This window comes from Mixophyes fleayi, chromosome 5 (assembly GCF_038048845.1).
Source record: "Mixophyes fleayi isolate aMixFle1 chromosome 5, aMixFle1.hap1, whole genome shotgun sequence".
NCBI classification, from domain to species: domain Eukaryota; kingdom Metazoa; phylum Chordata; class Amphibia; order Anura; family Limnodynastidae; genus Mixophyes; species Mixophyes fleayi.
The window spans coordinates 239,535,841-239,549,071 of record NC_134406.1 but is presented as its reverse complement, the minus strand read 5'-3'; the positions used below and the strand labels follow the sequence as shown (position 1 = coordinate 239,549,071).

The window sequence follows — 13,231 nt, the reverse complement described above, 5'->3', positions numbered from 1 at the left end:
ACTATATGTACGAGTTAAGCAAACGCATCCCTCTGACGAATTCCATTAGACAAAACGTGCACAGGAGGGACACCTTACCCAAACTGATTTTAGAACTACATTGCCTTAACCTGAGGGAGAGGGAGAGAGAGGGAGAGAGAGGGAGAGGGAGGGAGAGGGAGGGAGATAACAATAGCCATAAGATTGTCCCATGCATTCTTGAATTATTGTACTGTACGAGTACCCACTGGTGTTAGACTAGTCCAAGGAACTATCACCCTTTTTGTAAAAGCATCCCTCTGTATGTTACCTTTAAATATCCTTATCTTTTTCCAACAAATTCACATTTTTAAAAATGCTGCCTTCCTGAACTATATTAATACCCATTATATATTTGAATATTTCTATAATATCACCTCTGTCCATTCTTACCTCCAAGCTGTACAAGTTCAGCTCTTAAAAGTCTTTCCAGACAAGTTTTGATGTACAGTCCATGCATGATTTACTCTAGTAGTCCGCCTCTGAATTTTTACTATATTATTATTTTCAATTTTATTAAGGTCTTTTTGGAGATAGAAGGTTTGATACATTTATCCCTCTACCAAGGAAAAGTGGAAGTATTGCCCATAGCAACCAGATTCTAACTATCATTTTATAGAATGTACAAGAAAAATTATAGAATCCAATTGGTTGCTATGGGCAATTCCTTTTCCTTTTTAGAAGGTTTGCTACATCTACCCAGGGCCTCCATACAGTACTCTAGGCAAGGTCTTACCACTAACCTAGAAAGCGGCAATATAACCTCCCTCTTCCTATATAACCAAGTATTCTGTGAAGTTTTTTATTCCCTCAGCTTGATTACTATGCTACACTCCAAGGTCGTCGTCATCATCATCATGATCATCATTTATTTATATAGCGCCAACATATTCTGTAGCGCTTTATAATTGGGGACAAACATAGTAAACCAATAAACAAACTGGGTAAAACAGACAGAGGTGAGAAGGCCCTGCTCGCAAGCTTACAATCTATTGGACAATGGGAGTTTGACACGAGGTTAAGTCTACATTTGCAGTCGGCCCAGTCAGACTGCAAAGGTAAAAGTGACTCATAAGCTAAATGATCCTGTCACACAACAATGGTGATCAAGGGGTATTTGTATAACAGGTGGTAATAGGGTAATGTACTGAGGTTAAGAGGGTGGTTGAGGAATATTATAAGCTTGTCTGAAGAGGTGAGTTTTCAGAAAATGCTTGAAAGCTTGTAGACTAGAGGAGAGTCTTATTGGGCGAGGGAGAGAATTCCATAGAGTAGGTGCAGCCCGGAAAAAGTCCTGTATTCGGGAATGGGAGGATGTAATGAGTGTGAATGAGAGACACAGATCTTGTGCAGAACAGAGTTGCCGAGTTGGGAGATATTTTGAGACGAGAGGAGATGTATGTTGGTGCAGCCTTGTTGATGGCCTTGTAGGTTAGTAAGAGTATTTTATATTGGATTCGGTAGAAAACAGGCAACCAGTGTAGAGACTGACAGAGTGATTCAGAGGAATAACGATTTGCAAGGAAAATCAATCTTGCCGCAGTGTGCAAAATAGTTTGTAGGGGTTTGAGTCTGTTTTTGGGAAGGCCGGTAAGGAGGGAATTGCAAAAGTCAATGCGGGAGATAAGTGCATGAATTAAGGTCTTTGCAGTGTCTTGTGTGAGATACGTGCAAATTCTAGAAATGTTTTTTAGATGTATGTAACATGATTTAGATATAGAGTCAATGTGGTGGACAAAGGATAGGTGTGAGTCAAGGATTACACCTAGGCAGCGAGCTTGTGGGGTGGTATTTATGGCCATGTTATCAACAGAGATAGAAATGTCAAGTATGCTCTTGTTGGTGGGTGGGAATATTATTAACTCTGTTTTAGACAGATTAAGTTTGAGTAGGCGAGAGGACATCCAAGATGAAATGGCAGAAAGACAGTCAGTTACACGGGGCAACACAGATGTCGAGAGATCAGGAGAGAATAGATAAATTTGGGTATCATCCGCATAGAGATGATACTGAAATCTAAAGGAACTTATTAGATTTCCAAGAGAAGTGGTATAGATAGAGAACAGCAGAGGACCTAGCACTGAGCCTTGCAGTACTCCAACTGATAAAGAAAGCGGAGCAGAGGTGGCCCCAAAGAAATTAACAGTGAAAGAGCGATTATAAAAGGTAGGATGAGAACCAGGATAGACCAGTGTCTTGACGCCCTAGGGATTGCAGTGTTTGTATGAGAAGAGAGTGGTCAACGGTGTCAAATGCAGCCGAGAGATCCAGGAGACTTAGGAGAGAGTAATGGCCTTTAGTTTTAGCAGTGATCAGATCATTGACAACCTTAGTCAAAGCAGTCTGTGTGTAGTGTTGAGAACGAAAGCCAGACTGAAGAGGATCCAATAGGTTGTTTGCGGAAAGGAAGCGTGAGGCGAGTGTACGCAAGTCTCTCTAGAAGCTTGGCGGGGCACGGCCGCTGAGAGATGGAACGTTAATTTAAGTGTTTGGGTCGGAATCTTTTTTTTTTTTTTTAGAATAGGAGTCCCTTTCATTTGTTGACATGACATCACCATTCAATGTGCTTTTGGAATTTTGTGTCCCTCATGTGTTTTACATCTGTGTAACTCAGACCACTTTGTATTTACTGAGCCTCCCCCTTTTGAGACCTTATGTCCCTGGGATACAGAGGGAAAAAAAAAAAGTTATTTTTTCTAGGAAATACTTTCAGTTTAACTCCACTTCCTCTTGTGGGTTTGTGAAACACTCTTAAATGTTTTAATGGGAAATCTAATTCAATGTAACACTGTAGATTTGGGAAATCATTGAGTAATAACTAATATTATGTAAAGAAGTGGTATTATACATAGACTCTTATCAAATAGATTGGACTATGAACAGAATAACTGAGGCTCTCATTCTGTACAAGTCAATGCTTAAGTCAAAATAGATTTATAGACAACTTTGAACCAAGATAAATAACTAAAGCTTTGATTATTTTTATTTAATACAGTGCTCTCTCTTTCAAACATCTGATATATTATATGTTCAAAATTACTTTAGAATGTGTGATTTCCAAAATACATTTTGCTGGCCCAGATTGTTTAAAATGTGCGAATGATGAGCTTCGTGGTCCAAGGACAATTAGAGTTTGTCACGAACACGCTCCCAGCTGCCGTGACTTCGGGGTTGTTTGCTATACAAGGTTACACGATTCCAGCCCGCAGTGTCTTTACATATCACACAGGTTACAGACCTTCTGAATCGCCCCCAGCATTCACACTCCCACACACTTCAGGTTTGCCACCACCTATTGAATACAGGCAATAGGACCCCCAATATACTGTCCCACAAGGCTTCTAGCTATACATAGACTAGCAAGACCCACACCAGCAAGCAGAGGGTTAACTTTTCACACCTCCAGACTGTTACACAAATGTAAATGCAAGCACACAGCTTGTTAATCAAATGTATAAAACAAATCACACCCTGGGTTAACTTGGTCGAGCCATTTCTTCTTAACAGGCTAATGGATTTGTTAGAGCAGTGGTTCCCAAACATTTGCAGTTCGCGGCACCCTTAGAGTCTCCATAATTTTTTTCAAGGCACCCCGCCAAAATAATTACTGAGCAGTCCTGTTTTAGTTGGGTCAAAAAATTGTAATAAGTATTTATGTCATGACAGAAATACTTAGTTGTATGCAAAAATGCCCTCCACTGCCCCTCTCACGCTGTGTCCCCCTCCACTGCCCCTCTCACGCTGTCCCCCTCTGCCACACGCCAGTCATAGAAAAAACCCACAAACTTACCAATCCGCGTGGCGCCGGGACCCAGCATCCTCCTCTCACGCAGTGACAGCTGCGTGAGAGAGGAGGATGCTGGGTCCCGGCGCCACGCGGATTGGTAAGTTTGTGGGTTTTTTTCTATAGCTGGCACGCGGCAGCCCTGTGACAGGGAGCCGCGGCACATACTTTGGGTACCGCTGTGTTAGAGTATTAAGGACGCAACATATTAAATTATAGATTAAATATACAAAAGTACAGGGCATATGGATATAAAAAATGATGAACAAACAATTAATAGATTGACACACAAGTAAACAGTTTAAAATAAAAGGGGTTACATTCAGATGAGCACTTAAATGAATTGCATTCTGGCCAAGGGAAATTGGCTTGGAAGATGGACAGCTTATCAATGTGAATTGATTTCCCAAAAAGTCTGCCACCTTGCTATACCTGGTCTCAGCCTTTTAAAGACACTTCCACACCTCTTTCTACCCCTAGGGAGTTGTGGCCTGTGGCACTTTTTTCAATCACCATTTGCATGTTGCCTGATTTACTAACCAATTCTACTATGTGATCTAACTTTTCTGTAGAGCGTCACATCGATCCAATTTTATAATTATTAAATCCCATATGACTCGGTTTATCTTTTGATACCAAACATGATGACAATGTGACATACCTTTTCCAAAGATATGCGATTTTAGCTGTTCCCGGATACCACCCGTACCTGTCATTCACAACCCTGGTGTGATTTCGGCTCCTTAGTATAGAGTAGCATCTGGATTTCCCACAATATGAACTATGAAGACACTTTCCTTGGAAGCTCATATTTCTATATACCTCTATAGGTCTTCAAATGCTGCCTTGGGCTGCAAGGATGTCCAGCCCCACAAAGTCTATTCATGTGTCCAAAAACTGGTGTCAGGATATATCTCACAGCAAGAGCTCTTTGAAGCTGCCACAGGTGACATGGTTATCGTCTCACACTGGGAGACATTGACTTGTACATCAGACTGTCTTTGCATTTTACACTTTAACAGCTCAATATATCCATGGATTCATTTGATATAACCTACTTACACTGCAGTTATGATTTATCCTTTATAAATAACTATAAGCTCTCTATTCACAATAGAGTTCAGGATGGGAGCACAAGTCTGTCTCTTCATATACCAGATTCCTGAAAAAATGCTCCAGAAAAAAAAAACGACATACATATTACACTGGTTAAGATAAAGAGATCTTGGGAGTAATAACAAAGTGAGGTTGGAATAAGAGGACGTTCGCAAAACCTGCATGCGAGGCAAGGAATAACAGGGGTGCACACTCTGCATTTACTGCAGGGGATTTAAAGTTTGGAAGCATGGTAGTAACCACTTCATATGATTAATACTCTTAGCATGCAGTGTCAACTACAGTCCCATTTACTGCAAATAACCTCTCCCTGACGATTACACTTACTCTGAGCCATTGGTCGGAGTGGATATATGGAAGTGCTGGTATGTGTCAGGGATGCCTGACTGTGCCGGTTCCCTGATCTAATAACTCATCAAATAATCAAACTATCAAACAATATATCACCTCTATTGGGTCTGGAAACAGCTCCTGACTATCTTTACCGGTCACAAACCGCATTCTGTGCACTCATGACTTGAAAGCTTACTGCAAGGGGACACAAGGTTCCAGCTTAAATCTCGCTCTCACCTATCCCTTAGGGGACAGATTTAGCTGGTCCCTTCCCCAACACAGACACAGACACAGACACTTCCCCACCTCTCCGCAACTGCCACCATCTATGTATAAGGCCCGTGGAATGCCTATTAACTAACCAATGGTGCACATTCTGTGTTCTGATCGTCAATATAGTCAACACTTTCCACAGTTATTTAAAGGGTTAACACAGCCTAGCAGTCAAACTCTTGTAAACAAGCAGTGAATACGTTTAGAGCAATAAGGACAGCACTTATTTGATTTTTAGATTTAATATACAAAATGTACCATGCTTCCAGGTCATAAAAATAATAAAAGATATCACACAACATAAAGAGAAAGTTTGAGTATAAAAACTCATACAAGCTGTATAAACTGCGCCAAGGGAAAATTGGCTTGGAAGATGGACAGCTAATCAACATTGATAGATTTCCCAAAAGTCTGACCAATTCCTGTAAGTGATCATTTTTTTTTTTTTTATTTATTTATTTTTAAAGATACTGTGACCTTTGCCCTCCTACAGGTTTTGAATGTTTGAGGCCAACTTGAGTGGGGAACGCCAAACTCTTTTGCCCATAGCAAGGTCAGTTATGGATTTAAAATGTAGATTGAGATTTTAGTGGTTCAGCCAGCCAACCATTGGACCGGAGCCTTGCTTTTGGTTATAAAAGCAGCACATGCCAGTCAAGTTACTGTACATTTACAAACGAAAAAGAAACCTTCACAACAGGATTGCAGACAAAGCTTTTATTTAAATACATGGCACTGATGGCTACAGACATGTCACAAATGAGCTTTTGATGCAAACTGGCGGACAGCCAGTATCCTGCTCATTGAACTGAGCCTATATTTTACAGATTTTGGTCTATACACGAGGCCTCATTTTCTATCGTAGAGCCGAATGCATTTCACATCCCCAATCACGCAGATCTAAAAGAAATTTGTTTTAATATAGTAACAAAAAAAAAGTGCATATTTGAACAACTTTTAATCATGAAGCAACTGGACACATGAACAACAAAAACCTTAGTCCTGTAGAAAGGAGAATGTTATTCCTTTTAAGACAGGAGTTCTAACAATTGACCCCTTCCCCCATAATGTAGTTTATATTTTTATTTCCACTCCTCTAGATGGTAAAGCAGTGATAGATCACCATTCATGCAGAGAAGTTTTGTTTTGGATAGAAGACAGCTAAGAAGGGCTAGTCAATTGTACACTGAACAAGTCTATAAAAACACAAACCTTCTCATGAATATTAATCGCTACTATGCAGTTAACAGATAGTAAATACAAGGCTTCCTAGCCATGGACTGAAAACCTAACCATAGACAGGACAGGCTCTAAACCCCAATATGTAACATTTCTATAAGTCAGTGGTCAGGGAACAGGGGTAAATTACCCCAAATGGGGTAAAAATGAAATTCCTGGGGGTAATGCTGCTGATTCACATGCTGTCAGTTGGATTGTAGACCCCTTTAAATGTGAAATTGCTGTTGTACCAGAAGAGCCTCAAGGGTTGGTAGAGGCACTTCTTGAGCTCCGATGCAGTAATGAAGCACGTATTGCATTTGAAAACAAAGCAGATCTGTCATATTTTTGGATGTCAACAGCTGCAAAGGCATCAAAATTGCACATGAGGAGGCAGTCAGAAAGTTGCTTCCTTTTACAACAACCTACCTTTGCGAACAAGGATTTTCCACTCTAACGAACATAAAAACAAAGCGGAGAAATCGATTGGACACTGAAGACTGTATCCAAATTGCTCGGACATCAAAATGCCCCAATATTGATGCTCTCGTATCAAAAATGAAGCAACATCATTTCTCCAAATCCTGAAGTTTTGAAGTTGAAGCTTTCAAAGAAATTTGAATAGATTCACTAAAATTTTGAATTCCAATAATTACTAATTTATGATTTCCTTCCTTTCAAATCAAGGGGGTAACGTCTGCGTATCTAAATATATTTTGGGGTAAAAGGTAAGAAAGTTCCCTGACCCTTGCTATAAGTCATTCATAGCCCAATGTACATGCTAGATGCCCTAAGCTGAGGGGGTACATGGAGGAAGTGCCACTTTCATGACTTCCTCCTGGATCTTGCCCTCATGTGTGGGCTCAAAGGACCCATGCCTCCCTTGGGAATCAGTGTTGGGGATATGCTGTAGCCCTATCCATGATGCCAGATGAGCCACACTAAAGGCTGGGCAGTGTGACTATGCAGAGGAATAGCTTCCTAGGCTGCATGCACAGTATTGGCTTTTCATTGTTCAACATGAAAAGTAATATTTTATAATGACAGGTTCACTTGTATGTTGTGGGGAGTGAATGAATCATAATATAGGTAGAGGCCCCATTATATCACTGGTCCCCACAAAAAGGAGGGATATCCACCATTCAAGAACTGGAAGATTATAAACCCATTTTGTAACAAGTTAATCAAGCGTAGAGTTGTCCACCCATGTTTGCTCCCACACACTAAAAAAAAAAATTATATTGATCTACTAAACAGATGTACAAGTCAGATTGTTGTTTCCCCAAAATGGTTCTCTAGATGTGCACATGGCCATATAGTGCCATGCTTAGGCATTTTGTCAAGTTGCCTCCTCTCCATTCCCTTTTGCACTGGTTACCCCAGTTCTGATACCGCTATCAAATATGTCAAGACAGCAGTGTGTACTGCAGAGTCTCTACATAAGGTAGATAAATCAGTGAGGTTTTATCTCCAATTTGGTGTCAAAATGGAACAGAGGGGAGATGGATTAGGCCAATACTCATGTGCACTTGGCCTCACACTTCCTATAGGCTGGTGTAGAAATGGTCTCCTAACTGGATACTTACAGTTACCAGTTGGCCATCTTTTACTTGTCGTGTTATTGTAGACTCTTTGTCATCCCATTTCTGCAATTGTTTTAAAACGCCATTTTCCAGTGTTATAATGGTCTAACAAATGAGAAAAAAAAAAAAAAAAAAAAAGCAGGTAAGGACAGCTGATATTTTCATATAAGGTCAGTTTCTACAGTAAATCCTGGACATCTGCCGATTTAAAAGTACTAAAATACACTATGAAGCCCAGCAATACACAACTGGGAATTATTCTAGTTACGTCATGCTACACCCATTCCCTAATAAAGCTCTTTTATTCTTCTTTCCATCATGGACAATATAACCAGGAATTTACTTTTTGAACAACAATTGAGGTGTGTCATTAGGAAACCAGGCAGGGAAGCAGAAAAGAAGTCTAGGGAGCACACATTGGGAAACAAAAGCAAACCAATATCATGGAAGCAGAGGAGGAAGATGGAACATAGGGCTGATGGGATATAGAATAAAAGGTTAGAGATGATTCGGGCTAGAGGGAGATATATAGTGGCTTTCAGTTAATTGTATGACTTTTTCCCTTATGTGGAAAGGTTATGTCGAGTACTATGCTTATCTTTAAAATAAAGTGCATTTCCTGGAGGTATACTGCTGTAGTTAGAGGCCTTTTGATCCCTGTAGAGCCAGCAGCCTGGACAATAGTATGTGTGAATGATTAGTTAAAGATAAACATGCAAACCAACAAGGGTACCCCCTTCTGTTTTACTCCAGGTGCCCATATACACTGCAGTTTACTTTTTAGCCCTAAATGGCTGCATACTGTAGTATACATTGGTGCAAAGAAAGACTACTGACCCAAGCTACAGCTGATAGGGAGCTGGACAATGACTGTCTAGAGCAATGAACACTAGGCTATTTCAGGTTTGGCCATACATGGGTATGGTAGTCTGGCCAAGAGGCTGGACCTCACCAAGTATGGGGCACCATTAGCTTGGAAGTCACCCCCTCTGTGTGGCATGGAGACTACATGACACCGCCTAGCTTTGAGAAAAACCCTACACTGTTCAGTAGACATCAGCTCAACTTAAGCAGAGTAGATCAGGTTCTCCTTCCTGCATTTGGATCTGTAGCGTATAACATTAATACGTCTAACAGCATTGCCCAGGACCCAGAGAAACCCACATATAAAACTTGTAGTTGGAATTTTCCTCAGGGTAGGATATAATTACCTACAATAATTAACAGTAATGAATAGATTAAAAAGTCAAACACTGATCAAAATCATTAGATCATTTTTAATATCAAGGGCAGTGACTGGATATACACAGTCTAGATTAACACTGTTTTGTATGTCTATTACAGTTGAAAACTAGACTCAATAGACAAAAACCACGAAAAAAAACCCAAAACAAATAAACCACATCCGTGTCTCCAGTGGCCAACAGTGTACTCCTCACCTTAACACACCTGCCATCTGCAGTGGTTTCATCAAATTCTTTGTCTAGTTTAAAAGATAGTTTTGTTGACTTAAAGGTGCTCTCTGTTTTTATGCACCACTCCTCTCCATTAGATATAATCACATCAGGACTCAATGTAACAGCTGTTTTCCTGAACGGCCAACTCACTCCTGCAACAGAAAGAATAACGCTCATGAAATTGATCTCTCAAGTGATAAAGTATACAATGGTACAAATAAAATTAGTATATGGACTTGTACACACTAGTCTTGAAAAACAGTGCTAGACAGAGCATTGTGTCCTTTTCAACATAGCATCTCAAGTGCATTTGCAAAGCTTCCACACAGCACAGCTGTCAGAGATCTATCGTATTGTACTGAGCATCTACAGATGTCAAATGCTGCAGGCACTCAATAGTGTCGAGCAAAAGCAGATGTACTGGTGTATTTTCTTACATTATTCATGTGTTTGTTTTTTTAATTACACTGTACTATTATATAATTCTACACAAAATAAAGGAAAGGTGCAATCATGTAAACCCCAAATAAGTAGCCAAATGCAAGTCCAAGTAGCCTAGTAAAGAGTTATGATAAAAACACAAAAGCCATCTTTGAGACACTTCTACATTATATTCACTCATCTAGTCCGACTACCTCTTATAACTAAGGTGCTCATATATTTGGGCAGTGTGTGATCCCTAAAAGACCACCAATCCTGGTGAACATGTATGTAATACAACCTGGCCGTCTGCCCAGTTGCCAAATGTGATCCGACAGAAAATCCTCTACGTGCATGACCAAGTCTCAGAGAGCCGGCCACAAGCTTAAGTAATCTGTCCACGATCAAACTATAAAATAAGGCTCAACAGAAACAAAACGAGAAAGTTTTACAAGAGTTATTTTACCATGAACAGATAGTGACATTTTTACTAGAATATCAGAGGACCTTAGGACCCAGACGCTGAGTATGTAGTCTTCAGTGCAGTCAGCTGCATTTTCACTTAGGGAACACATGTTCTGTATGGCAAGTGTGACCTCCATATTCACTAAACAGGATGCACCTGAAATAGTACACGTTGCATAGTAATCTTTAGATGTGTTCATACAAGTGGTCTGCACCCACTGGGGAAAAAGCATGGGAAATTGAAACTGTTCATGCTCCACCAGAGGAGTTGCACATTCCCACATCGGTGCAGTTGGACAGTAACCACCTAAATAGTTGGCAAATTGGGGGAAGAACTTCCACCAAAGCCCGTGGTGTCAGCAAGTTCTGGTTTGACATTTCCACTCCTGAAACAAATTATTCCCATCTATGATAAAGGGTAATCATAGGAGACCATTAATCAAACAAATTCACTACTGTCACTAACTTTGCAGCGTAAAGATCTTTTAGGAGCGGAGGGTGCAGGTCACCTCATTGAGTATGCCAAAAACCACACTCACATCTGATCATAAAACCAACCAAAATCATCCATCCTTCAAGATCTGTAGTGTTGCACAATCTTATCTAGAATAATCACTTATTGCAGCATACAAAGCCACAGATTGTGTAAATTCAGAAAGCTACATTGTTAGCAGCAATAACAGCAAATTAAATGGTTGAGATTTATACAGATTTTGAAGGTCTGGGGAAGAAAGTTAAAAGTGGAAGTTGGCATTACCTTTAAGTGCCTATAAAACATTTACACAAAAAACACTCCACAATCAAAAGTATTTATGTACACAAGTAGATGTCTTAAATCAAAGTTAAATTATCCTTCCTTTAAATGCATCTATGAATTTTTTAAAGACTTTAGCAACACAATACATTTTTCTCAATACTTTTGCTCTAGATCACTATAGATTGATTTAGCTAAAGAAATGGACTACAAGTACTTTGTAGAAGTTTATATTCTATGCAGTTAACTTAGCAGGGTTATTGACTACAGTATTTAAACAAGTTAGAGATGATCATAATGCATTTTATATAAAAACTAGTATTTTTAACAAACAAACAAACCAATACATACTTCAGAAACTTTTTAATTGCTAATCCTGCATCAACAGACACCTAACTTACCACATTTTTCCATGTATTTATTAAAGGCATCTTTGTCACACTCCACCAATTTCCATTTCCCCACAAAGTCATCACACATGGTGGCTGTATTGTGGAATAAAGTAAAGTCTATAAGAAACCCAGAGAGTATGCAGGTTTGATGCACAAATCTGGCTTTTTATATAGATGTAGGGCTGAGCTCTAGTGATGTCATTACTTACAAGGAGTCGGTTCAGCTGTGAGAAACCTCCCTCTGTCCTCTAGTGCTGATTCAGCATTTGTGATCTGGCATAAATTAGACTATCCCTCAAGTGTTTAAACAAGAAACTACTCGTCTTTATCGCGCTCTCTCTCACTCCACACCCACACTTGGACCTGTTCTGACTGCACACTTTGTCCATTACTCCTCTTTTCACTTTCACTGCAAAAGCTGCCTTGATGGTGTGTGAAATCACAGCACTGTTACTGGCTTATTTGTTCATTAACCACTTCACACAAGTCTTTCAGCACTTAATGTAAGACAGATCTTTGACTCTACTCGAATCTCAGCTTCAGGGTTGGAACGTGTGTGTGGTGCCACGTTGCAGAGGCACAAAACAGCACATGGCATCAAAGAACATTACATACAGTATAATAATTTAAAGTGACATGAATGTGACACCTGTAAAATAAAACATTATATTTGGCGAGATTTGTGTCACTTGTTTAAATGTATTTATTTATTTTAGAAAATGCTGTGTATTAGCATGAGATCTGACTGACTTTCTATGCTTCTGGATGCAACAACGTGGTAAAAATGCCTATAGCAAGGGCGTAGGATGTCAGCAAGCAAAATAAACTCAGATATGGGGATCACCTCATACAGTTTGTTTTGTGTCAAAAATAATGTACCTCATACTATATATAAATAGCCTGTTAGAAGCCAGCGTGGCTTGACCTGTATTAAAAATCCTATATCTTTGTTCTTTTATATACCTCAGTGATAGCTTTTAATATCTTATATTTTATAGTCCTATCTCAAAGTATAAAGTAAAATGTGCGTTCTTTTACATTACTGCCTGTGGCCAACTTGAAGCTACATGTAAGCTGGAAGTGGCAAGTCCAATAGTTACACTGAGTGACAGGTAGTTATTTTCGTGTCTGTACAAGGCTGCACTTGCTGAATTGACATGTCTTCCAATCTGACTGTCTTTCACAATGTAATAAGTTATAGTTGGTCTATTCTGGCTTATATCTCCATATTGCTGCATTTTCCTCACAGTTGAGTCTGTGTAGGGTCTGGATTCCTCTCTGGTTTTTAAGCTCTAAGCAGACAATTATGAGGATGGAAAGGCAGAGAGTAAAATGAAACGGTAGAGTCTTGTAGCACTATGTGACATTGCCCTAGTGTCAGTTAATTCATTCAGCCTGAAATATTGTAACTCGAAAAA

The 13,231-nt window shown here is 39.6% G+C and overlaps 1 protein-coding gene across 1 annotated transcript; it reads right to left on the bottom strand.

Moving 5' to 3' along the window:
* Positions 1-6,226: 6,226 nt before the first annotated feature.
* Positions 6,227-11,964, bottom strand: LOC142159107 (fatty acid-binding protein, adipocyte-like). The gene is made up of 4 exons (XM_075213711.1): positions 11,823-11,964; positions 9,765-9,934; positions 8,329-8,430; positions 6,227-6,424 (listed from the first exon to the last, which is right to left on the bottom strand). Exons 1-4 carry the CDS (start codon positions 11,899-11,901, stop codon positions 6,374-6,376), a joined length of 402 nt encoding a protein of 133 aa, XP_075069812.1. The 5' UTR covers positions 11,902-11,964; the 3' UTR covers positions 6,227-6,373.
* Between the last annotated feature and the right edge of the window lie 1,267 nt (positions 11,965-13,231).